The following is a 27,166-nucleotide window of genomic DNA, read 5'->3' on the forward strand; positions in this document are numbered from 1 at the left end:
AGACTGTTGGACAGAGCCTGGAAGCTCTGGGTCTGCTTGGGCAGAGCTACTTCTCATCTGGAGGAGAGATTTTCACCTCTAGCAAAATCTCTGTGTTTGTTTTAATCCATTAACTTCCAGTTCATGGAAAGGAATCCCTTTTTAACTGTTCTCTTGCTCCAAGAGGCATCTGTATCTTAGAATTTCCTCGGCCTCCTATAGAAAGACAGAGAGGGTATTGAGTACTCAGGTAGTAGGCAGAAAATGTTGCCACTTGTGGGAAGTTTGGCCCGAATTCGATGAAAATAAACATGCACGTGGTGTTTTCACAAGGTACCACTGTGTCCATCACTAACTCGGTGAGGGTTTCCTGTGGACCAGGCAGTGATCAGTGAGAGAGGAACACGGAGCTCCCAGGCTGGCCTGGACAGAGCCTCCAGGCAGAGTCAGGAGGACAGTGTGAATTTGTTCCTTCCGCAACTAGAACCTCCCGACTTGACTTGTGTTGTCTGTGTCGTCTTCCGCTTCTGTTTTGCAGATCGTACCTGGACATGTCCAAAGTGATCATCTTCAGCTACCTCTTCTGGTTCGTGCTCACCATCATCTTCATCACCGGGACGACCAGGATCAGCATCTTCTGCATGGGTTACCTGGTGGCCTGCTTCTACTTCCTGCTCTTTGGGGGCGATTTGCTGCTGAAGCCCATCAAGAGCATCCTGCGATATTGGGACTGGCTGATTGCATACAACATCTTTGTGATCACGATGAAAAACATACTGTCGGTAAGTGGCTCCACTGTATAACACATTTGCGGTTTCAGCGTCAGAGTAAACGATCCATTCAGTGGTTATTAAAAGCCCGTGGCCCGTCACACTGCTCTCTTAAAAGCCCCACGTAAGATGCTTGCAAACTCAGAATTCAAATGACCATTTATTACTCGCTGTTTTACCATATTAAGCAGAATCCTTTTTGCTCATTTCCACCCTCTCAAGGACAAGAGGATACATATTCATAGGAATAAACTCTAAAATGTATTTTATTAATTAAAATCCATCTCTTCTGAGGAATGATTGGTGATCATTCGTATGATGGGCTACAGTGTGGCCCTTTTATGAGTTGAATCAGTCATGGGATGTCTTCAAAAATTGTATCATATTGGCTAAAAGCAACCCTTTTACCTAGAAAGAGCTGTGGAAGTGTAAATAGAATGGGCACGGTTCTCCATGACACCGCTTGGGGTGGGGATGAGGAGGGATGGACCCCTGAAGGCACAGATGTTTTATGAAGCCCTGAGATGAGGGTGGATTCAGGGGAAGCTTTATGGCTGATCTGAGCATCAGCGTCTGGACTAGAAAACAGCTAAGACAGTGGAGGGTTGAGACAAACATCTCCCGTCCACAGAACGTGGCTGCTTCTCTATTAAATATCCATGTTCCAGGGCACATCGTGGCCACTGCCCTGGTAGATAAACTGCCCACGAGTCATGCCAGAATCACATGGATTCTTTTAGGCCACAAAGACACCTTTTAAACTATTTATTGTGTCAGGAAATTAAACAACGACCTTTCATGAGCTGAAGGAGTTAATCCACCCCTAGCTCCAGCTTAAAGTGAATCCCAGGGCCTGCTACTCAGTGGCTGTAACTGACAGTGCATTAGAAGAGCAGTGATGTACGATTTCCTGCTTCTCCCCTTCCTGGTACTTACAGATGAGCTCACCAGGCAATTCTACTGGAAAGCATTTGACTTTTTTATTTTGGCACGTGCACTGCTGTGTTTAGAGGTCTGGGGAAGCCACGTCTATGTAACCAGGAGTATGTATTTGAAGAATTTATTTTGTGTCCTGTCCATTAGAATGCTAAGTTTCTAACTGATAGTAAAAATGATTTTTATTCATCACTTTAACCCCAGCAGTGTGTGTTTGCCTGTGGGGTGGTGTTGAGAGTTGTTGGAAAGGGGATGCGATAGGACAGGAGGTCACCCTTTCATCCTAAAGCCCATCTGATGGGCAGAGATCTGCGGCTGGAGGCTGATCCCTATGCCTGTTCCTGGAAAGTGTGTGGCTGCAGAATCCACTCATTCATTCATTTGTTCTCTAAACCTGTGTTGCAGACCTGATCTTTGCTAGGCACTGTTTTATATCTTGAAGAACTAGAGGTGAATAGTACTCAGATTTTACCCCTAAAGAACTCACATTCTAAAAGAGAAGATAGACTTTCTTATAAATAATTACAGTACACTCTGTTAATGCTCATTATCACAATATTTTAGGAAAGCAATACGAAACAGAATGCCTAATTTCTGGCCTAGATAAGTTGGGAAGAGGCTTCCTGGAGGCGTTGCCATGGGAACCCACCAGAAACTTGAATTCCGGGGTGTCCAGGGAGACAGAGGGGGGATGATATTCCCTGAGGAGGAGGCTATTTTCCCCCCTTGGGATGTGAACTTAACTGTGACAAGAAATCACTGTTACGAGACAACAACATGACAGTCAACAAAGTCTCCTTTACTCAGAGAATTGGCTGAAAAAGAATTGGTTCAAAGCACATACTCTCTTCCTGCTCTAAGAACTACACCAGGCAGCTTATGTTTGTGATCATCTCCTGGCAAATAGCGTAGGTTTACTATGTCTGACTCTGTCTGACTCGTGAGAAAATAACTGCCAAAATCCCAGTCGTGGATCCGTGCTCACCCGTTTGCCATCACAGAGTCAGGCTTGTTCCTACGATGGTCTAAGATTTCCTCTTTGAAAAGAGAGGAGCTTCCAAGTTCAGAAAGCATCACGCTCAGGGTTCTCCCCTTGCTCCTTGAGTTTAACTCCCTCAGGAAGTGAAGCATCAAGCGCTCTACCCGGTGGGGACTGGATTTGGGACCCCGTCCACCACCAGGCTGGGGCTTTGGGAATTCTTGCACGTGTTGGGATTGCAAGACATCACCCTTTTCTCTGGGTGTGAAGCTTCAGGATATGCCTTTCTCCTTCGTTTTTCAGATAGGAGCATGCGGCTATATTGAAAAATTGGTTCAAAATAGTTGCTGGTTGATCCAAGCTTTCAGCCTAGCCTGCACAGTCAAGGGCTACAAAATGCGTAAGTATGAAAAGCAAACTTGGGAACAAAAGGACAAAGAAGGAAGGGTCGTTGTATTGTTCTAATTTAAAAACTGGGCCGACGCCCCTGCAGGGAAGAGGTGAAGGGACGTGAGTCAGCGTCTGCACAGGGCTGTGGGCTTGTGCCAAGCTGGGCATCTGTGCTCAGGACACACCCCCCACCGCATCTCTCATCCTCTTCTACAAACGTCCCTGTCCCCCTCCCCAGGCAAGTCTAGGGGGCAGGTGTGGCCTTTAGCAACTCCTTGAGCTTCCTTGAGTTACGAAGGGAAGGGTCACAGAGGCCCACACACAGCTGTGGCTGCTGCGGTTGGAATCTCGGTCATCAAAGCAGCTCTGCCTCCAGACGCCCCCTCCTCTGGAGCTCAGAGAACCTCCACCGTGGGAAGACAGCTGGGGGCAGCAACAGGGTGTCTGGAGTTAGATTCCCACCTGTACGGAGGCAGGAGTTCCATTTCCGCCCCTCTGCCTCTTGCATCAGAACCCTGGACAGCACCTCCATCCTCCTGGGCGCCCAGGATGGGGCCTTGAACGTGACACCCCTCCCCCAACTCTGCCTTCCAATCCTTACTACACTTTGCAGAGGATCAAGAGGCACTGGAGTTTGTTCTGACTTAGGATCAGATGTGCTGTTGACACCCCTTCTTCCGACAGACCATACCTGCTCCCCTGGCTACCCCTGGGGGAGCCCATTCCCAGAACATGTGTCTTTTTTTGTATCAGAGATTTCCTCTGGCATTGGGACATGCAGATGTTATTTCTCCATGGCCCTTACTGGGTGGGAGGGGTCCCTTTCCATCCTCTGCCTTACATTATCAAGAGCTCACTTTGTGGTCAGCCTTGTGAATCAGTGCTGATACTGGATTTGAAGTGTGTGCCCTTGGCTGTGAATAAATCCACTCAGAGAGACTCAGTGCATCGGAAGTTTGCTCTTACACCTGTGTGATTTCCCAAGTCTGATCATGCCACAAGAGTTTATAAAATAACAATGAAAATGGGTGTAAATTTTAATTTTTTTCTTCTTTTTCTTTTTTTCTGCCCCAGCTGATGATGATTCCTCGTGTAAACTACCCAGCGGGGAAGCGGGGATTATTTGGGACAGCATATGCTTTGCCTTCCTTCTGCTGCAGAGAAGAGTTTTCATGAGTTACTATTTCCTGCATGTCGTGGCGGATATAAAAGCTTCACAGATCCTGGCTTCGAGGTGGGTCAGGCCAAGGAATCAAGGGGTTTCTCTTAAGAAACCTGTCGGGAAGTGATATTACACTCTGATTCCTGTCTGAGCTTGCTTGTAGAACCCACAAGAAATTAAGAGATTCCTTCCAGGAAAACTGATCCAAGAAGGCTTTAGCCCAAGGCCTTTAAGATCTAAAACAGAATAGTAACAAGCAAGTCTATGGAGGGAGTCACACCTTATGAGGACTGGGACACCCTTGAAGGTTAAAGATGGACTGGTTGTCTGAGCCCCTCGGTCCAGACCTCATCACTGGAGTAGGTCCTCTGGCCTCGGTCAGAACAGGAACATAGGCCATGTCGGTCCAGAGTCTAGTCCGTCTCCCCCCACCCCACCCCCACTGCCGCCTCCTTTTTAAAAAGAAACTCCTGAAGACAGAGAAAAACATAATCTGTTATTTTTCAGACCGTAGACAGAGGAGCGTGTTACTCCAGCCTCACCCTAAACCCTTCCTATTTGTCTTCCCTTATCCCCTTCCTTTCAGGCTCTTTTTCCCCAACAACCTGATTTTTTTCTTCTCTGGGCCAGTGGCACTGTTTATTACTTTCTCCTTAGATTCCCCCTTTTTCCATTTTCTGCCCCCAATCGTATAGGTTTAGGGAAAAGACTGGGAAGAGAACTAGGTACTGAAGAGGATGCCATTGAGATGGGGGTCAAAGGGCAGCTGCATGATCCCCAAGAGCGAGCCTGTCTCTGAGACCCTGGCCCTGCCTCGATCCCATGGGACCCATGATGCTAAACGACCTTATAAATGCTAGCTTGTGTCATATCAATTGCCAGTATTGATCCTTCTGATTCTCTCTATATACCACCAGTGTTCCCAGAGCCTATTTCTTTTCCTGCCAGGAGATGGAAAATGTGTATTTCAAAGGTCCATTTACAGGCTGAGAATTCCCAGCCTTTGTTAACTAACTTGGAGCCAAATAGGATGAGGACCCAGTCTGGCACCTACATTTTTTTTTAACATCTTTATTGGAGTATAATTGCTTCACAATGGTGTGTTAGTTTCTGCTTTATAACAAAGTGAATCAGCTATACATATGCATATATCCCCATATCTCCTCCCTCTTGCGTCTCCCTCTCACCCCCCCATCCCACCCCTCTAGGTGGTCACAAAGCACTGAGCTGATCTCCCTGTGCTATGCAGCTGCTTCCCACTAGCTATCTATTTTACATCTGGTGGTGTAAATATGTCCATGCCACTCTCTCGCTTCATCCCAGCTTACCCTTTGGGCACCTACATTTAATCCGAGGAGCCTTGCTGCACCCTCAGCCCTCGCCATGTAGATGACGCTGACTTCATTTAGGGACAGTAATTTACCATTACAGTTGTTTTCCTAACACCCAGGACATCATTTTCAGAACAGAACACAATGTCTCATCCCAATAGTAACCTTATTTACTTGTATGTAGCAGCCGGTCCTTTTCCTAGCAAATGCATCTTTCTCACCTTCCCCTAAAATTCGGTCCTTAGACACTCAGGACATAATAGTAAGCCAGCATCTTTTTCTCAAAGTTGTCACAATTATTCACAAAGCATATTCTTCCTGTTATAGAAACTGGTGGCTTTGGTCAGAGTACAGCTCATGCTTGTCAAAAAACAACCATGTCTTAATAAGCACTGAACTCACAATGCAACTTCCAAAGACTAGACTAGACCTTCATTCATTCACTCGTTTGCCGCCTGCTCTGTTATGAGGAGGTGGATGCTTGCCATGCGTGCCCTCCTAGAGCCTGCAGACGGGCAGGGAGATGGACCCGTCCACAAGCCGCTGCAGGTGGTGGGACGCACGTGATGCAGGAGGCATTCGGGAACCTGGGGATTGTAGGCAGGTATGCAGCCAGCCATGGGGCAGGACCAAGGCAGCCTCCATTCCAAGCTACAACCTGAGGGATGAACAGGAGTGTGAGGAGGAAGGTGCAGGAGGGAGGCAGCCAAGGGAGGTTACTGGGGGATCGGAGTGGCTGACACACAGACATGTGAAGATGAAGACAGTAAGTGGAGAGAAATAAGCTGCGGGAAGGTCAGATTATCAGGGGCCTTAGAACCACGTTTATGACTTTAGAAGTAGCTGCACTTGCTTTTCAGAAGCCCACTCAGCTTCTGGGCTGCAGGACAGATGGAGTCTAAGCAGGACCATAGGCGAAGGGATCAGTTAGGTGGCTGCTCTGATGATCCAGGATGGAGATGATGGCCGGGACCAGGAAGGGATAAATTAAGATAGATCAGAATTAAGATAGTTCATAGGTGAAACTGGCACAGCTGGAAGTCGGCTGGTTGGCAGGGAGGTGGTGATGGGAAGGGAAGAGAGGAGGGCGCTGTGCCCAGGATTCTGGCCTCAGCAGGTGGGGGGCGGGCAGCCCCAAAGGTAGAGGGTCTGAGGAGCTCTCAGCCAGGAGCAGAGATGGGCTCCAACTGTGGGGCTATGGGTCTCGTGAGCTTGTGAAACACACGCAGCCCATTGGGAAGCCCTCGGGCAGCTGAATGGACGGGTCTGGAGATGTGAGGAGACTTGAGGGTCATTGATACGCAGGCGGTGTTGGGGCAGTGGAGTGATTGGAGCTGCCCGGGGAGAACGTGGAGGTGAGACAAGGACCCTGGGCAGCAGTCACACCTCAGAGATGGGTGGGGAGTGTGAGCCAGTAGGAGAGCGTGGGCCCGAGGACAGCCACTTCAGAGCGGAAGTTCAGTAGACAAGATACACAGAGACAAGGCTGAACGTTGAAATCAGTGACATCGACAGGTGGGGTCAGAGCCAAACACCAACAAGTTTAGGTTGAGGTGACGGCTTGGGGACGGTGCCTGCAGGATATTTGACTGCAGGGACAGTGATGCAAGGCCGAACGTTGAAATCAGTGACATCGACAGGTGGGGTCAGAGCCAAACACCAACAAGTTTAGGTTGAGGTGACGGCTTGGGGACGGTGCCTGCAGGATAGTTGACTGCAGGGACAGTGATGCAAGGCCGTGCGTAGAAACCCGTGGGGTGTGCGTGGTTCTTTTTCTAAAATTAGCAGACCCGAGCGTGTTTGCATGCCTGTGGGCAGGATGCGGTGGGGATGGGATGCAGGAAGAGGGGCCGAGAGGGAAGGCCAGGGCCCCTCAGGCTGCGGATGGGGAGGCACTGGCCATTGGCGTGGGCTGTCACCTTCTCCATGTCACCGCAGGAAAGGGCATCTGGGGTGGGTGGCAGGAGGCTGAGAATCATTGCCTCGTGACTTTGTTCTCTCTGGAAAGCAAGCAGCTGGGTCGTCTGCCAGGAGTGAAAAGCCCTTGACAGAATTACAGTTTGACGAAAGTGTAAGGAGCTTGAAACAGCCGCTGTAGAAAAGCAGAATTTCCGGGGCCTGGGGGAGGGGGCAGTTCACCAGATCCTCTGCCCAGCCCTGCATTCCTGCACCGCTGACGCCCCGTCATCAGGCAGCACGGGACCGGCATCCCAACGGGCTCCCGCAGACTTGGGATTTGCCAGGCTGATGGGATGGACCCCAATGGGACAGAGCTGAGGATACTGAGAAGTTGATGAGCTCTAGGGGACCTGGAAGTGGCTTGAAAAGTGAGAAGGAACAGAAGGGAATGGAAGGACAGGAGGAGGAGAATCAAAGGGAAGGGGCTGGACGGCCCATCCCGTTGCATTTCCCCTCACGAAGCCCCAGCTTGCTCCATGCCCTTTCCTGCTTACTGAGTAGAAAACGAACCTGAACTCACCCCTCCTTAAATGTCCCCTCATGGGACGACTATAATGAGGGCAGGTCAGGGGGACAGGCTTTAAGAGGCTTGAAGAGGCCTTGACAGTCTCAGAAAACACACACCGTTTTCTTTTCTCTTATCCGCAGGGTTGTGAGCAGCCCCTCCCCCCAGGGGAGGCAGGAGGCGGTGCGTGTCCATCCACAGGGAAGGGACTCCCACTCCCAGCCAGGCAGCTGCCCCCAAAGAAATGTTTTCTAGCCCTTAGTAACCGTTGTCAGGGGAAGGTGGGTAATACCGATAAAAATGCTCATTTGTTCCATGTTTCTGACTTTCTTTTAGGGGGGCTGAACTTTTCCAGGCCACGATTGTAAAGGCTGTAAAGGCAAGAATTGAGGAAGAGAAAAAGTCAATGGACCAGCTGAAGAGGCAGTAAGGATGCTTTCCTTTTATTTGGGGTTCGCCTGGTCCCGTTCTGCCAGCTCTCGGCTCCCAGGGAGCCCCAAGCCCTGAGGAATCCATTTGTAGTAATTTTCACAACTGCCCAGGTGCTTGCTCTGGGTGTTGACTGAAATGGAAATGGTCCAAAGGAGGAGAGCATCGGGGTGGGGGGAAGGGGGCTGCCATGGGCAAGACCAATGTCAGGTCCCAGTTCAGATGCTTACTCTGGAGCCTTGGGCAGGTCTGTCGAATTCTCTGAATTCCAGTTTCCATTTTTAAATTAGGACTCACAGTTCTACCTGAGTATTGGTAAAGATTAAACAGTTAATGAATGAGACCGGGTCATTCCCAGTAATACTCACTTGAAGTCCATCGTATCTGTGGGTTAAGTGAACAAATACAGAGTTCTCACTTCGGAAGGATCTTTAGAGATAATGTAATCCAGTCTGGGAAGAAACTGATGACCCATGTAATAGATGACTTAAAATCCACAACTAACCAGAGACAGTACTAGAAATACACCCCGAATTTCCCTGTATCCAGTTCAAGGCCTCCTTTCCCACCACACCATTCTGGAGAACTCAAGTAATGGACTGACTCCACCCAGGAGATCTGAGAATTATTTCTTTCTTTATTTTTTTAATTAGCCCACTGAAAATAATTATTTTCTTAGAGTGAAATTTCTAGCAGTAAGTGGAACCTCTGAGGATTGCTTGTGCCTCACATGTTTGGGGCCAGATTTAACAGCTGATGGCCATAGAATTCAAAACCTAGCCACTTTCTCTAAGAAAATGGAGATACTCTGTCAGCCCACCAGGAAAATTCCCTGAGTTTGCTAGGACTACTTCATTCCATCCTGACCTCATTTCCCAGCTTCTTTCCCTGTGCAAAAATATTTGCCAGTAAAAATTACACTATCCCATGGCATGGTTATTTTCACAGTCAAAGATATGACTTATGTAAAACTATATATAATGAAAATACAGTATGGTATAACTATTACTATTGTTGTTTCTAGCTATCTAAATCAGGTCTAGAGAAATAACAAATTTGAACCCACATGTAGAATGTGTTCCGAATTTCCCATAAGTGAGACCTGTTACTATAATTCATGTCACTGGATTTTTCCATTTGTTTAAGAATGGCTCCTCTCAAATGAGAGGTCAGAATAAAAAAGAAGGAAGGCAGTGATCATTGCAAAAGACAAACTGAAAATATTATTTAAGCTGCCCAAATCAGAAACGTCACTTAAATCAGTTAAAAAACTTGGGCAATACATTCAGAATTTTAAGAAACTAAATTAAGAAATGAAACCTTTCACGAGAGCAGATGTGGGAGAAAAAGCTCAGCATTGCAGTTTCTGAATAGACTTCCTGAATAAACAGACAAAAAGCTGCAATTCAGCATTTTTCCAGATCCAGTAAGAGATTAGATTTGACATGGAGAAGAGTCGTAGGGTCTGATAGAATACTCGAGAACATTTGAGGAGCAACTTGCTATTTACAAAACAGTTCTCACACGCATACATCTTTTCACCTGACCTTCACAGGTGTGTGAGGCAGACAGTTAGTATCTAAAAAGATAAGAATGCAAAACCTGGGAGAATAAAGGATTTATATTTCATAATGTGCTGTGTTCAGAATGGCTTTGGTACAAGGTATAAGTGGACTTAAAGTTTAGCATAATTACTATTGATCATATGATTGAGCCAGCATCTGTGTAGTGCAAAATAACATGGTTATAAAAAAAAACAAGGAGACACGTGTTGCTAATAAGTAACCATCCACAAGTCCCAAATGTTGACCACTTTGTCCATGATTTCAGCTGTTTGCATAAAAGTGTACAGGTAACTATGGGTGTGTTCTTGGCATTGCTGCTGCTGTTTTGTTATACAGGATGGATCGCATCAAGGCCAGGCAACAGAAATACAAAAAGGGTAAGGAGAGGATGCTGAGCTTGACTCAGGAGTCAGGGGAAGGCCAAGACATCCAAAAACTCTCTGAAGAGGATGATGAAAGTATGTTGAAACATTTCCTTCTTAGCCCAGAGTACCTTGATGTTGAGTAAAAGCATGATATTGGGTTGGGCTGTGAAATAATGTTACTTTTCATTCTGCCAGTTTTATCAATGTATCTTTTTAACTCAGCAAGTTTTATGTTCTCATTGTGAGTGGGATGTGTTTGTTTGTTTCATAAAGTACATATTTAGGGCTTCCCTGGTGGCGCAGTGGTTGAGAGTCCGCCTGCCGATGCAGGGGACACGGGTTCGTGCCCCGGTCAGGGAAGATCCCACATGCCGCGGAGCAGCTGGGCCCATGAGCCATGGCCGCTGAGCCTGCGCGTCCGGAGCCTGTGCTCCACAACGGGAGAGGCCACAGCAGTGAGAGGCCCGCGTCCCGCAAAAAAAAATAAAAATAAAAATAAATAAAAAAATAAAGTACATATTTAATGAGTCTATGACTTTACAAGTATCCCCCAGTTCAGCAAGACGACTTTAATATAACCTAGCTTCTGTTTCACGGACGTGTGATTCTGAAGAAAATAGGATGAGTTTGCTTCATTTGTTCCTTTAAGGAAGATATTTAAGATATGCAGTCTACTGTTGCCTTTGATTTCTATAAATTTTATACAGAAATTAAATATGTAGGTCTCTGAATAATAGTAGTTAAAATATCATTCAATTATGGTCTGTTCCAATGAAACTTAAGATGAAATACGTATTTATTATATCTAATTATAGATTTGTTATATCCAATTAAGTTTAAAAGTTCTTTTTAAAGATGTTTGCATGGTGGTTTTCTGTTTGAAGGGAATAGAGAAACAATGCATGGTATTCTGCCAGTGCATAATATCTATTTATCAACAGTAAATTTATATTTTTCCAACCATGCATTAAAATGATCAAAAGAGAAATTTCTGGTTATTGGAATTATGCATTTTAACAAATTATTTGCCACTAAATTATTCTATAATATTTGGGTGTTGCTTCTTTTCTGTTAATTCCATGGAAAATCTACTGTGAGATGCATTTTTGACAGATAATCCCTTCATTATTATATTTCTTCATATGCCCTCAATTACTAGAGAGAAAGTGAAAATGTGGCATTATGTTAATAGAATACTGAATATTTACCTTGTGAAATCGGCTGCTGATCCATGTAAACTTTTCAGATTCAGTAGAGTTTCTTTTCCTGACTTCTGATGTACTTTTGCAACTTGTCTAGATTTTGACAATTGAGTTTTTAAAGCGTGGTTTTCAAAGTTTGTTTTCTCACTTTCTAAGAATTAATATTTGGACATATTTTATTTTAGGAGAAGCAGACAAACAGAAAGCCAAGGGCAAAAAAAAGCAGTGGTGGCGGCCTTGGGTTGATCATGCTTCCAGTAGGTTTTCTTGATCCTCTTACAATTTCATCGATTCTAACCCTTATATCCTTGACCAGAATTCAGATGTCCCCATGACCTGTGTGTTCCATGCATGGTTTGACGCTTGTGACTTGATAGGGGGTCAGAGAGTAGGAAATGTGATCTCTGTGGGTCTCTGAGCCCGACAGACAGAATCGTCCAGAGCAATCAGCTGATTACCCTGTGGCTTACGTGCTCCCAAGTACCACTTACAGGCTCAGAAAGGGAAGAGGGATTGATGACTGTGTTATCCAATTCTGAGGTCCAGAGTTCTGCTGAGATGTATTTGTTTCATGGCTAAAAACCCTTCTTAAAAATGAGTCTCAGGGCCTCCCTGGTGGCGCAGTGGTTAAGAGTCCGCCTGCCGATGCAGGGGATACGGGTTCGTGCCCCGGTCTGGGAGGATCCCATATGCCGCGGAGCGGCTGGGCCCGTGAGCCATGGCCGCTGGGCCTGCGCGTCCGGAGCCTGTGCTCTGCAACGGGAGAGGCCACAACAGTGAGAGGCCCGCATACCGCAAAAAGAAAAAAAAAAAAGAGTCTCAGCTCTTCCTGGGACTCTGCTTTAAGGAGAACCGCTATATTCGGAGTGTCCCTGACCCTCTTTGTAAGGCACTTGACGTGAATGCCAACGAGCACCAATGGCCTCCTCCCCTCCCCCCCGCCCCATTCCCAGAGCTTTGATTCCATTTGCATGTAAAATTTCTGGGCAATTTATTAAACATAAAGATGAGGACACCTTAAAACACATTTACTTTCTCACCCTGCCTCCTTCCCAGTTTCAAAACAGCTCTAAAACTACACTCTAAATTCAATGCCCAACATGTGGCTGGCCTCAGAGGCACCCACAGCTCAGCCAGGACCAACTCAGAGCAAAGTCAGAAGATGGTTTTGGAAAAGCAGAGCTTCATAGCCACACAGAATTGGAGCATTACCCCACTGATCACAAGAAAAAAATTAAAAAATGGTTGAGGAATCGTGGAACTCAGTGGCTTTATCTGCTCCACTTAGCAAAGGACACAGCACTCACTGTTGGTGATGGTATTCTAATGGAATGATCCATTTCAGTCTGGCCCTCCTTGAATTTGTTAGAATATTAAATAATTATTAATTATCTTGCAAATTACTCAAAATGTCTTCAGCCTTTTGTGTCTTATATTGTGTCTCAATTACTGTAGCTAATGTAATCATACAAGTAATATCACCAAGGTCCATAACATTAACAGGGTGATACTCAGAATCACTAGAAAATCACATAGATCAGAATCTTTTCCCTCACCTAATTCTTACTGTCATTTAGATCTGGTATTGGCCTTTCACCCAAGAAATAATTTCCTAAAATCAGCAAGCCCATTTGAGGAAGTGATATTCAAAATTTGCTCAGGATACCTGGATGTAATCAAATGTAATCCCAAATATTGAATTTTAGCATTATGGTATAAAAAAAAAATTCCATGAGTTCTAAAGAGTTTCATTTTATTTGCTGCTCAAGTCAAAAGACAAAGATTCAAGTTGAAATTCTATGTGACTCTTATGGTCCACTGGCGTGTCAGTCATGCTAACAATCTCGTAGTGCAGATGCTGTGTGCCGATTGCTATCAAGTCACAAGTACACTGTGCCGATCTTTCTGTTTTAAAGGGCCCTTTGCTAGTTTAGAGAGACCTATCCATTTCAAAATGGTGTCATACTGATGTTTTGTCCTTTCATCCGGGTTACATTCCCACTGCAATCATTGTGGTTCTTTCCTTTGCTCATGTAAACATTGCATTTTGGAAGGAATTGGATATGGTCTTTGATCATCACCTTATGAGTTGGTTATCCTTGAAAGAACTTCTTCTGAAGGTTATTGACTCTAGATTTTCTGAATCATTTCACCCTCATTATATCAAGTTCCTGAAGGCTGGTATTATACTACCTGTGCCTGTTATGAGACTTCCAGTGCAATAATGCTGGGATGTGTGCCACTCATAGTTTGGAATCAGAGTCTGACTGTGGCGTTAAAATTTTTCTACAAAACATATTCCTTTTTACAAGCCGGTGAGGAAAGGAAAGGAATTGACATGATATTTATTTTACAGACTGTGACGATTTCCAGAACTTGCCTGGAAGCACTTTATTGAAAGCCCTTTTTCTGATCTCTTGAGTCACTGGGCTTTTAAATATTCCTTAGAGTTGCCAAGTGTAAGAATAAGTGTCTTTGGAGTGTCCTTGTGTAAACCCATTGACAATGTGATAATGCTGTTACGTTGTTCATATTATCGGTAAGCATCTGAGATGCTTGACATGGTCTGTAGGGGACACCCTCTCAGTTCCATATCTATGTGCACACAAACCATTGCATCATTGCTGTTCAATGATACCTTCCATCCTCGTGTAGTGGGTCTCCGTGTCAATTCTGTACAGCCTAAGTCAGTGCCAAGCGTCACTTTATTGTCAAATATCTGAAATAAAAGGCCACGTTCCTTTGGGATACAGGTAGTGGGATTTTAAAAGTCATTTTCACACTCAGCTGTCAGCATCAGCATTCATGGTACATATATGGACCCAGGCTGGGGCAAGATAGCTATCAGAACCTAGAAACATATATACAAGAGCTTCTCTACTTATTATTAGCAGATAGAACTTCAGAAACTATTCTCTATTTCCTAGTTTTATTTCAGTAACAATTTATAAAGGAATTGGAGACTTTTAAAATACTTCCTTCTTTTTTTGGTGTGTTAATTGTACTTGTCACATACAAATTGGCAACATTTTTCAAATAATAAAAATCAGTGTTATGACTGTTTGTGATGAAGCATGTTTGGACTCACTATCCACATGAAAAAAAGTTATTGAAGGTATGATTGAATACAATTGAAGCTATTGTTGATTTTAGAGCCTATAATGAGGGTAAAATGTTCAATATTGGAAATCTTGGTTTTTACCAAATGACCACGTGACGTCAAGTCCATGTGACTTTCCCTCAAATCTCTGAGCTTATCTGAAGCATTACTTTCATGGTCACCCTCAGTGTCCAACAGAATGCTGTGACTTTGGTTTGTTCTTGCTTATTCTTACCTTATTTTGAATTGCGTTTATTTCCTCAGGCTTAGACCCAGTCCTCTGGGCCTGGTTCTTTCTTCAAAATAAAAATAACAAATTACAGTGCTTCTGTTCAAGGATATAAGGCCCAATTCATTCACACTGCATCTTCATGATGGAGGCTTCAGATTTGTCTGAAATCTGGGCAAAATTATTCACTGTTGTGTTTAGTGATATTCAAGCAACTAATTTTCAACAAGCCAAGGTTCCCCATGACCTTATAACGGATAAGTCCAAAAGATAAATAAAGACATCACATGATGTCATCCAAAAGACACCTCAGCATTTGAAAACACAAATATAACTTGAAAATATGAATATGTTTTCCTGCAATGATGGTACAGTTCTTGTAGCATCAGAAATGCACATGCTGGGTCTCTTTTCTCTGATAAAGTAATGATCAAATTGATAAAGATTCCATTCTCAAACTTCTTTAACTCTCTGAACATTTCAGCTCTCTCTGCTCCCGTGCTTAAGACAGCAAGCAGTATGTCCTGGTAGGGACAATGTCAGGCAAGGCAAGGACGATCCATACTGTTTGTGCTTTGGGTCTTATGGTCGGTACAGTTCTCCTCAAATTTCAGTAAGTGACTGAGGGCTCCTGGTTGACCAGAAGCCTCACAGCACTAAACTGTGTGGACCACGTCTGCCAGACCTCCATGTGTCCCATTCTAGGTGTAGAAACAGCCAGAGTGTGGTGGTGGTGCTCTTTTTTTGATGTTACCTGCCCATTTGCTCCTCATGACAATGTGTGATTTTTTAAAAAAAACTCTTTCAAATGTCTTGCCATCTGTGTTACGGCCCCATGTCTGCATAGTGTAACGTGAAGGAGAAGGCTGGTGACACTGATTCTTGGTCCTGAATCATCCTGATTAGCTTTGCTACAGCAGTTTGGACCCATTCAGACAACAGCAAAGCCTCTGCTTCACTTCGGCCTTGCCTAAAGGCCCCAAAGTGTTGAATTGTGACACGATAATAGTTTTCAGTCCTTTGGCCATCTTGGTAACAAAAGCGGTTGCTGCAGAGTTGATCTGGTGCATCTGTGTAAAATTTGTTATGCAAAAGGAAGAAAACGCCAGATGAATGCAGCAGCGGCCAGGTCTCCTCCGGGGCCTGGACAAGGCCTGGTGCTCTGCAGACCACATGGCACCTCCTCATCTCCTGTTCCTCCACCCCACCAACGTCTCTTGCTGTGGTCCTTTGAAGGACAATGTGTGTGTCTTTGGGGGGCATTTCATTCATATGCCCCCAGTTATCTCATATCTCTTCCAAGAAATAAGTAAATATTTTGTTTTGCTTAGTGGTCAGGAGTGGAGATTACTATTTGTTTGAAACGGACAGTGAAGAGGAGGAAGAGGAAGAATTAAAAAAGGAAGATGAAGAGCCTCCACGAAGGTCAGCTTTCCAGGTAATTATGGGGATGAGGGAGTCACGGTCTTTGCTAGTTGAAGAGTTTTTCTTTTTGACAGACCTCGATTGCAGGCCTAGATTTCCTCTGCCGTGTTCATATGTTGTAGCTCCCAGAAGCTTCTGACTGACATCTGAAATCGTGTGTCCCATCCTGCTACTTGCTGTCAGCGTTGCCGTCATTACTTCAAGAGTTGCTGCAAGAGCACTGGTCCAGCCAGGGCTTCGTTCATTTGCATCCAAAAAAAAAAAAAAATTCTGATGCTCTAACAAAAATAAGGCTTCCTTCAGTGAACTTTCTTTTGCTGGCATTGCTTTGGATTGTTTGAGTGGACTTCTAGTTCCATAGGTGAAATAGTTGACCATGAAAATAAAATCCCTGCTTTGTTGTGAAGATAAATGGTCATTTCAGTGTTACTTCAGATTTTGAAAATCAGTTCCGTTTGTATTGCTAAAGACTTTAGAATGTATTAAAATCATGAACACCTCCAGCCCAGTTTTGACATTCTCAGCTTAACTGCCTTTCTTTTTCAGAGCCTGCTATATCATTCTCGGTGATATGACTCACCAGCCTAGTATCGTGTATCCAGTGAATGTATAGTGCTTGTTAAAGTTGTGGGTTTGTCAGTAGAGTTAGCTATGGGATGAAAACTTGGTATAGATTTCTGTTACAAAGGAGCATATATAGGACTCTCCTTTCCCATTTGTTAGACTACAGGGCACACAGAAGGACATCCATCCAGGCTCATGATGTGTCCATGAGAAGGCCATTGTCAGCTTGCTGGCCAGGTCTTCCCAGGCTGGCAGGTTACCTCCACCCCTGTCTTCCCAATGAAATGGAAGAACTAAATTATTCACCGGGACACCTTGCTCTGATGCTTTGTCACCGGCCCCATTGCCTCCTGTGTGTGTTTCTTGATGACAGTGTCTGTGTGCATGTCTGTAGCTGGCTTATCAAATACTAATGACTTGACTTGTTTATTTTGCTTCCAACGAGTTTTCTTCTAACCATCACTCATCATGCAGCAGAGGAGAGAACATGACCATCTTCACCATTTTTACAGCTTACATGAACAATAGGCTATTTTCTTTATTCCTAACCTACAAGCAGGGTATATTTTATTCCACATTCAGCGATGAGCACGTTTTAACCTAGTCGATGTAATTATAGAGACAAACTCATACCAATGTCATATATTAAATGATCAGTTTTTGGTTTTTTCTACTAATTACTCTTGCTTTGTCCTTCTTTGTAGAGAGCTATTGGGAAGTTTGCGTCAGCCATTTTAGCCTTGCCAAAGTCTGTCATTAAACTTCCCAAAACTATTCTTCAGTATTTAATCAGAGCTGCAAAGGTATTTGATGTTTTACTGACGTGTGGTGTGTGGCCCTCCGCTCTGTAGACCTTTAGACGAGCAGATCCCGTTGCTCCACATCTGTGTTTTCCCTGTTCTATACATCGTATGATGAAGGAATTAGAAGAATTTAAAATATTAGGCAAACTTTTCCAAAAACTGTTCTGAGAAGACAAATTTCTTATTATGTGTTTTTCGGTGGACATCAGAGCCGATTAAAAAAATAGAAAGAGAAAATGCAGATACAGATCTAATTTCTGCCCTTCTCGTAGTTTCGCCTAAGTCACATCTCGTGTTAAAAGGTCACATCTGGTTGCATGCATCAGATATGATGTGTCAGAGTATGATCATTTTTCTCAGAAAGCTGGTAAAATTAGGAATCAGTAATAAAAGACTCATTTTGCTCCATCTCCTTTTTGGCTCCCTTTTAAGCCTCCATCTTCCTAAATTGGACTCTTCTGGCATCTTCTGCCCTGCATTCAGCATCTCTCTTCACTGGGCTGAGCTGCCATGGATGGTCCATGCAGCCTCCACACTCCATGTCATCAGGAATGCTGCTGAATAAACTGTTACAGTTATTTGTTAATTCACCCAATGCACAACAGAAAGTATCCAGCTACCTACGCTGTGGTCACTAAGTTACTGGAAATCATAAATAATGAATCGCTATTCTTGTACTTTAGAGAAAGCCATTTCTCCTGCCTTAATCTGGAGTAAGCACTTGAACTAATAAAATGTTCCTCCCGGGTTTAGATAGCGAGGGAGACCTTTGCTTCTCACCTTTCACCTGGGGGTCTTATTTCAGTGCAGCTTATTTAGATTCAGCAGGTCCAGTGGGACCTGAAATTCTATGTTTTTCTCAAGCTCCCAGGTGAAGTGTAAATGCTGGTTTGCCTTGAGTAGCAGGGTCTTGACCTCTGGGCTCCTTCCCTTTTTAAAATGCCAGGATTCTGACTTTTAGTTTAATATTCCCTGTTGCCACTTCCCTGGGTTTCTTTTCCTCTCCCCTTTTATGACGGCACTATGAGTCTCTCCATTCATATTTAAAAATTTATATGAAAGACTGCAATGTGATTATCCCCCATCTTACTGTAAAAAAATAAATTTGTTACTGGCAACAAAAACAAAGGTCTGGAGCACAACTGAATTAAAGAACATTTTAGAAAACAACAAATTCCAGTTAAAGATCTACACTCCCATAAAGTTCTCTCCTGTTTCAAAAATTAAATGTATTTTGCGTAAGAACTTTTCAGTCAAAGGAGTCCCATTTCCCTAACATTTACGGTGAAATCACTTAGGTTAGAGTCTGAGATGAAGTTGAGCTAGTGGCAGCAGCAGTTGGAGAAGCCGGACGTCATTTATGCGCATTTTCATGTGTTTTTCTGCTTAGGATTAGTGTGCGTGTGTCTGTTCTCCAGAGACACCATGACACTGGGTGATAGTTACCTCCGTGACTTCATAATTGAGATGTTTCAGAATGAAACTTAGCTCAGTGTCTCAACTCTGTAAGAACTGGGATGTTTCCCCTTCCTCCTTCATTATCAACTTTTTCCTGAAACAGTTGGCCTGATCCTCTGTCTGATGTTCCTGGAACTGTAAAGTATTTGTATTTCCAAACATCGACATAAAGATCATTTACCTACAAATGAGGACTTGTCATAATAGTCTCTCCGTCCCTCCTTTCCCCTTATTTGCATGATCCAAACTCTCATCTCAATGAGAAAGCACCAACAGGATCAGTCATTTAAGGACCACACGTAGCACCAGGAATGCCTTTCCAATAAGGCAACCTCTGAGTGGCCCGAGCCCTTTCTACAAGACTCCTTCAGTTCTATCCTGAACCCACCCTGCTCTCTCCTTCACACCCTCCCTCCCAGAGGCGTCATTCTTCTTCAGAGCAAAAGACTTGTGCACCTAATACATTCACAAATCCTGAATCACTTTCTTATTTTCTACTTTGGTGTTCTTGCATTATCTAAAACCAGTATCATAGTAACACTTTTTTTAAGGAAATGTCACCATATGTATCTGTTAAGCCTTAAAATTTCTCGAGTTTAGCAGTTCAGAATTTTTTAAAAAATCAATATTTTGCCGAAGCAAGTTTGCCTATTAACATCCTAAACCTCAGAGATACTCTTAATAGAATTCCCAATTAACACGCTCAATAAACATCGACCGTCAATTCCTTTTTTTGGTGCTTCTCCTTCAAATTCCAATTCTTCTCACTTTCCAAAATATGTTTTTGGCATAAAATAGGATAATTTTTTGCCTCCTGGGTTTATTATTCAGAAACTGTACAGATCTTACATGTGTGTGAATTGCCTGTAAGATTCAGATTTCTACCTGTGAAGGAAAAAGAAATGTTCTGTCTTAGTAACCCATGACCTTTACATTTCCATGTATGGAAAAGTTGAATCCCTCTTTATTTTTACAATGCCAGTGGTTTGCTTACACTCTGTTTTTCAAAGATTTCAGAAATCTGAAAATAATATAGAATAAAATGAAAGTGTCTGGGTTTTCAAGCGCCCCCAGGAAACATTCCTTTAACTTTATCTTCATAATAGAAAACCCAGCTTCCCTGAGACCAGGTGTGTGTGGGTGCACGCAGAGCATGCTGCTCGGCTTCGAGGTTGTGGATGGCTGACTTTGCGTATCAGGGTTTTCTTTCTGTTCCTTCTGCATGACTTGGGATACTGTTGGTGGGTGGGCTGTTCCCAATTGCTCTATTATGGTTATTGGTTGTACTGTATTAATGCAACTGTTTTTAGCTATTGAACGAAAATGACAAAAGGCAACCAGAGGCACCCCAGTTTTCCTTCTGTACCATTCTGGAATAACCCCTTAACCTTCATATCACATTATTTTTCCTCTCCAAATACTAATCAATCTACAAAACCCTTTCTCAAGTTGCTGGTAATAGCTGTTATTCACAAGAGAGAGTATTGGGAATTCCCTGGTGGTCCAATGGTTAGGGCTCCATGCTTCCACTGCAGGGGACACAGGTTCGATCCCTGGTTGGGGAACTAAGATCCTGCAAGCCAAGTGGCACGGCCAAAAAAAAAAAAAAAAAGAAAAGAAAAAAGAAGAGAGAGTATCAAACATGCAAAAGTATTTTCCCAAAGTAAATGAACAAAAGATGTTTTGGGTTTAACTCAAAGTTTATTTGTGCCGGGAGAAAATGAATGACACTTAGCCAGGCTTCCGGCTTGTTCCTAGTGTGTATAATGCAATAGAATCAGGAACTAACTATCACAAATGGTGGTGGGATGTGGGGATGTGGGAGAAATGGTGGCTTGTAGACCCAAAGTATTCCATGATTGTCTGATACCGAACAAAATATATGCCTACAACATCTGTTTTCACATTTTATTTCATGATAATGGAAATAGCACAGGTCAGCTCAGTGTATTGAGGGATATGTGAAAGGGAAGTTTGTGTTGAGAGAAAAAAAAAATTCTGCAAGTCAGGAAGCTTGGTATTGGTCCCGTTTCTTTTAATTCAGCTTATTAAAAACCCAGAAAATAATGGCGCTTTCTCCCTTCAGTTTGTTTATCAAGCCTGGATTACTGACCCTAAAACAGCACTCCGACAGAGGCGCAAAGAGAAAAAAACATCTGCAAGAGAAGAACAGAAAAGAAGGAGAAAAGGATCTGGGGACGGTGAGTGATGAATATGGCAACACCCCTGCTTCTGTGACCTTGAACACAAATGAGGAACCGCAAAGGACAAGCTTGGGAGGAATGAAATTCTTGACTTGTAAAGAGTGCAAGGAGTTTTACTTACCCTTAATTACTCAGGTCTTGGAATAAAGTAAAACATGAATTTAAGTTAAGGTGCATTTTATAAAGTGAGAAGAGAGAGAGAAGCAAAATAAACCTAAAGAAAGTAGAAGGAAAAGAGTAATTTTTAGGTGGATATTAAGTCATAGAAAATAAATGTAAGACACAACCTGCTTATTAAGTGAAAAGCTGTTCTTGGAAAAAACTAATGATAAAGATGAACCTATGGAAATTTGATCAAGAAAAAAAGGGAAAGCACAATTAAAGAGTAGTCAGGAACCAAAATGGAACATAACCACCAGTGCCATATTCAACATTATACTGAGTCATTTGAAAATATATGATAGGAACACATCTCGAAGGGGGGAAAAGAATTCCAAACGACAATAAAACACACCAAAAGCAAAGTTAAAGAGCAAGTGGGGCAATCAGGAAAAGTATTTTCATTATATACCAGACTAAAGACTAGTGTTCTGGATATATTAAGAACTTCTAAAAATCAGTAAAAGAAAAATTCAACCCATTGAATGAACGGATGTGAAAAACAATTCAAGATCAGAAAATAGAAATGGCCAAAAGGAGCTCAACGTCACTCGTAGTACAAGAAACACAAACTAAATATTTTGACATACTGTTTTTTTAACCTATTGGATTGGCAAGAACCTAAACATTTGATAATATCACTGTTTGGAGCTAGTGGGAGCATACATATTTGTGGTGTTCTAAAGCAGAATATCCACTTTGAAAAGCAGGTGTCAGTATCCATGAAAAGTTTAAATGTGTGTCTCCTACCAGAGATCTGTCCCACCTCCAGGCGTATGGCTTAACTTGAATCAATATTTGCACATGAGCACAAGCACACGTGTCTAAGAATATTCATCAAACATTATTTATAACTAACAAAAATTTGGAAACATCCTGAATGCCCACATAAAGAAGAAAAATCAAGTAAATTACGTTACCAATGTATTATGGCATACGATTTAGTAATTTAAAAAATGAGATGGGCTACTTTGAACTGACTTGGAGAACAATTCCTGACATATTGTTAAATGAAAAGCATTATGTTGCAAACTGGCATGCACATTATGAAACCATTTATGAAACAAAGGAAACCAAAGTGCCTCCAGACAAAATTTTGCATTTTTAATAGGTACATATAGTCATGTATAAATGCCAGAGGAAGATCAGGAAGAATACTTAGCAAGTTAATTACAGTAGTGACTTCTGGCAGAGGTGGGGAGAGACTGAGATTAAGGGGTAGGATTAAAGGGAACTTTAGGCTTGTTATATTTTAGTTCTTTACAAAGAAAATGTATATATAGATGCTTTGTGAAATTAAAAATGTATTCAAAAAAGAAAAGAAAAGGAAAACATAATTTCTAATGGAACTGTAATTGCAAAGCCGTTCTCCTGTTTGACCATTCTGGTCCCTGCTACCTCCTGGTAGCATTTATTTTAGTTTAGTTTATTGGTTTACAAAAGGCAAAATTAAGACACAGGCAATGTAGCAAGTCAAGCAATAAAGAAGTGGATGCACAGTCTGGCCTTGAAAGCTACCCTAAGGCACCAAATCCTTGCATTGGTTGTGCTCTCTTCCACCCCTTTCCTGTGATGTACAGGCAGTGTTTCCTTTGTTTCAAAAATGAGTCCATGCCGTGCAATTCTCCTGTACATTCATTAGCAATGTATCATGAACACTTCTCCAATTAAGTATTTATAAAACTACATCATCCTTTTTTAATAGCTACAAAATATTCTATAATATGGATATGCATAAATTATCCAACTCTTCCATCACTAATGGACGTAAGGTTTGCTCCCAGTTTTTGCCACAATTAAGAATGCTATCATAGATATCCTTGCACAGAAGTTCACATATAGTCGTGTGTGTGTGTATTTAAATGCATGGCAAAAAGTCAGGAAGAACACACACTTTCCACAAAATAGATGATCAAAAGTGGGATTTCTGGGTTAAAGTGGGTGCTTTTTTACTTTAATAAATATTGTCCCAAAAGATTTTAGAAATTTACACTCCTATGTATAAGGTGCAGGAGTGTCTATTCCCCTGTAGCCTTATCCCATAGGCTATTATTACTCTTTTTATTGTGTGTCTTTCTCAAGAATGACAAAGAGCTTTTATTTTCATTTGAATTTTCCTAACTAATGAGATTGAACATTTTTTATTTCATATTTTCTTGGTATTTTTTACTTTCAAATCTAAGATTTAAAATTTTTATCATGTTCCATACTATCATTCTATTGGGTTGTTTGTCTTTATTAATTTAGGAAATATTTATATGTTAGGGATATTATCCTTTTTTATGTGTTACAAGTATCTTTTTTCCAATCCAATGCTTATCTTTTGATTTAGTTTATGGTATATGTTTTCTAAGCAATGTTTAATTTTTTTGTAATGTCAAATAGGTCCAAATTTCTTTTTGCAATTTCTATGTTTTCATCTTGTTTAAGGAAGTGTTCCCCCCCAATTTTATGCAAATGTTTTCTTATATTTCCTCTTAATTTTATTTACCTTTTGAATTTTTTATTATTCTGTGAAGTAGAGATCTATTATGCTAAACCTGTTTGGTAATGTCTTCCTTTTTCCATTGAAGTTAAATGCTCCTTTTCTCAATATTAAGCTCCCATTTGTGGTATGGCTCTTAGGTATGTTTCTGGACTCTGTATTCTGATCCACTATCCTACTGTCTAGATCTGGGCCACTGTCCTATATTTTTGAGTCCAGTAGCTAGAGTTAGTTTTAATATTTAGTGTTGCAAACTTCCCTCACTATGCCCCTTTTTCCGAAATTGTATTTGCTATTCTCAGACATTTGTTCTTCCAAAATTATTGGGCCAATTCTAAAAAATCTTTAGTCATCTTGTTAATATCGCATTAGTCTGTATCATGAAGATTATTTCATGCGTAGATGCACCATCGTTTACCTACAAATCTAGGACAGCAATAATTCAAAGATATTGGGACAGAAATAAATGTTTATTTCTTTAATAAATATTTATTCAACACCTTCTTGATACAAGGGATCATCCCTTCTTTGTTGGCAGATGAAACAAGTAGCATCTGTCCTTCCAAAGTGCCAGCTGCCTTTGTGCTTTCCGTGCAATAACTCACTCACCCCTCACTCCCTGCCCTACGCTTGGGGATGTGAGGTCCCAAAGAGTGAAGGAACCTGCCCTGGTCACAGCCAGCCAGTGAGTGGTGGGTCTGGAATTCATAGCAGGTGTCCTGGCTCCAGACCCCTCCACCTTAACCAGTAGGGAACACAAATATAGGGGAAAAAAGTCCCTGTTGACATAGAAACTGCAAGGTTTCATTTAAAAAATAAGCATACATAGAATAGTGTGGGACCAGAGGACAAAAGGTGACTTATGACCCAGAGTGCAAAGGAATTCAGTACTTCGTGCAAAAGATAGTCTTTGACCAGAGCCTGGCAGAAGAAAGCAAGTTCGTATATGAAAACTAAAGAGCAGGTCAGCTTAGCTAGTAAAGACGGGATGTGAAACAGCAGCAGAAAAGAGCACAGTAGAAAATAAGTTTGGGAAGATTAACTGGAGTCAGGTTGTGAATCATCTTTGATAGAGTCACCAGATAAAATACATGAACCCCGGTTCTAGTTGAATTTTTTAGAAAAACAACAAATAATCTTTAAACTTCAGTATAATTTGGACATACTGCATGGGATTTACTTACACTAAAAAATGATGTGTTATTTATCTTAAATTCAAATTTAACCGGGTGTCCTATATTCTCATTTGCTAGATCAGACAACCTCAGCCTTAAAAGAAGAGGCTAAGAAATAAAATGAAACTCTGTGATGTCATTTTAAGGGTGACCCACTAAAATTTATAACATTACCCCAAAGTGTTCAAAATTGCAACTTCATGGTGTGTAACAGGAGTCAGCACACTTTTTCTGTAAAGGGCCGGATGGTAAATATTGTAAGCTTTGCAGGCTGTAAACTCCTGCTGCAACTCAACCCTGCCATCTTGGGATGAGAGCAGCCTTGGACGGTATGTCCACAAATGGGTGTAGCTGTGTTCCAGTACAATTTGAATTTCATGTAATTTTCATATGCACAAAATATTATTGTTCTTCAGACTTTTTTCAACTATTAAAAATAGTTGAACTCACAGGCCATTTAACAACAGGAAGCGGGAAAGATTTGGCCAGAGGACTGTAGTTTACCCACCCCCAGTTCCATGATTCTCATTCTGGAGTGGAGTGAAGAGAATCTGAAAGCTCAGAATTCTTACGACTTTTCCCCAGGAGCTCTTCAAATCGGCAGAATGTCCTAGATTTCATTATAAAATTCCTTTGAATCCAGAAGAGTAGTGTTGGCATTAATTTACCCTAAAAGGATGTAACCCGTGTTTCTTGAACAATCTTGGCAGGTCCTGTGGAGTGGGAAGACTGGGAGGATGAACCGATCAAGAAGAAATCTGATGGACCAGGTAACAAAATAAAGGCGCCCATCGGCGGGGTGGTGGGGAGAGATTGGAACTTGTTTCTTGCCCAGATAGTACGTCATGGAAGGCTGCCTGAAAACAATGAATTAAATCCTATTTGCTGGACTGTGACTTAATAATCAGTGTCCCTTGAAATCTCATCTCTAGTGAAATTGCAAAGGGACTCCAAAAAGTAGACCTGACCTTTACACTGTGGGATGAAATGTTGGATTAGAGTCCGCTTGTAAATTCCTTTATCCAAGTACCTATGAAAGGGGGTTTGGAGAGCAACTTGTAAATTTCCCAGGGAAGCCATCAGAGTAGAGGCACAAAAAATATTGGCAATTAATTTAAAGTACATGGAAAAGGAGAGAAGTGAGAAGTAAGTAACCGTGGAACTGAGCGGGCCTCCAGGCTTGGGCCAACCTCCTCGTCTTAGGGAAGAAAACCAAACCCCACTGCGTTTGCTCAGGACTCCACACAGTGGGGGACAGAACCTAACTCCTAGCCCGGTCACGGTGCCGTTTGGGCTTCACGGAGTCCACGATTGGGAGGAAGATTTCTCCATCAGGAAAAAAAGAGGCGAAACAAAAGCCTCCAAATGCAATGAACCCAGATGCCTCCTGGCTCCACAGACGCTGCTTCCTCTCTCACGGTGCTGGCATTCCTGTAAGCGTCACTTAGCAGCAGGCAAGGTTTTCAGGCTCTTTTGCTCTGGGCACAAATACATCCAAGGATGCCATCTGCTGACACAAAATGAGGCTTCCTGAATGCTCTCCAAGCCCTCGGAGGCACAGTCCTTGAACCTGGCCTCCACATCCAGGTAATCGGATCATATGTCTATGGGACCACATACCCCATTATTGCTGCAAAGCTTTTTCACACTTTGGATGGCACAGCTCCTTTGCCAGGCACTTTTCCATGAGCTTTACACGCATTGACTTGTTCAACCCCCTCAAAACTCTCTTCCCCATTTAACCAAGAAGAAACTGAGGCAGAGAAAAATTAGCCAACTTCTCCAAATCTATACAGCCACTCGGGTAGGTTTGGGATTTGGATCCAAGGACTCAGAATCCAGAGTCTGTGCTCTTAACAACTATGCCCTCCGGCCTCTATGGTTAAAAAATAAACAAGAATAAGAATCCTAATTTCCCATGTGAGTCTATGATCACCCCAGCGGGTAAAGTGCACGTTATGTTACACAGGGCTCCAACATAGTCAGGAACAC

The 27,166-nt window shown here is 42.6% G+C and overlaps 1 protein-coding gene across 3 annotated transcripts in view; it reads left to right on the plus strand.

Annotated features, from left to right (window-relative positions):
- PIEZO2 (piezo type mechanosensitive ion channel component 2) overlaps positions 1-27,166 on the plus strand; it is a 351,580-nt gene that overhangs the window by 286,927 nt on the left and 37,487 nt on the right. For 2 of the 3 annotated variants that reach the window (XM_060119107.1, XM_060119108.1), the window contains 9 exons: positions 518-761; positions 2,968-3,064; positions 4,129-4,288; positions 8,348-8,437; positions 10,342-10,463; positions 11,758-11,829; positions 16,233-16,339; positions 21,238-21,352; positions 25,885-25,944. In XM_060119107.1, coding sequence (XP_059975090.1) covers positions 518-761; positions 2,968-3,064; positions 4,129-4,288; positions 8,348-8,437; positions 10,342-10,463; positions 11,758-11,829; positions 16,233-16,339; positions 21,238-21,352; positions 25,885-25,944 — 1,067 coding nt within the window. Of the gene's footprint in view, positions 1-517; positions 762-2,967; positions 3,065-4,128; positions 4,289-8,347; positions 8,438-10,341; positions 10,464-11,757; positions 11,830-16,232; positions 16,340-17,594; positions 17,694-21,237; positions 21,353-25,884; positions 25,945-27,166 lie in introns of all 3 variants that reach the window. The other variant, XM_060119106.1, reaches the window with a different exon arrangement.

Source organism: Mesoplodon densirostris, chromosome 15 (assembly GCF_025265405.1).
Source record: "Mesoplodon densirostris isolate mMesDen1 chromosome 15, mMesDen1 primary haplotype, whole genome shotgun sequence".
Classification (NCBI taxonomy): Eukaryota; Metazoa; Chordata; class Mammalia; order Artiodactyla; family Ziphiidae; genus Mesoplodon; species Mesoplodon densirostris.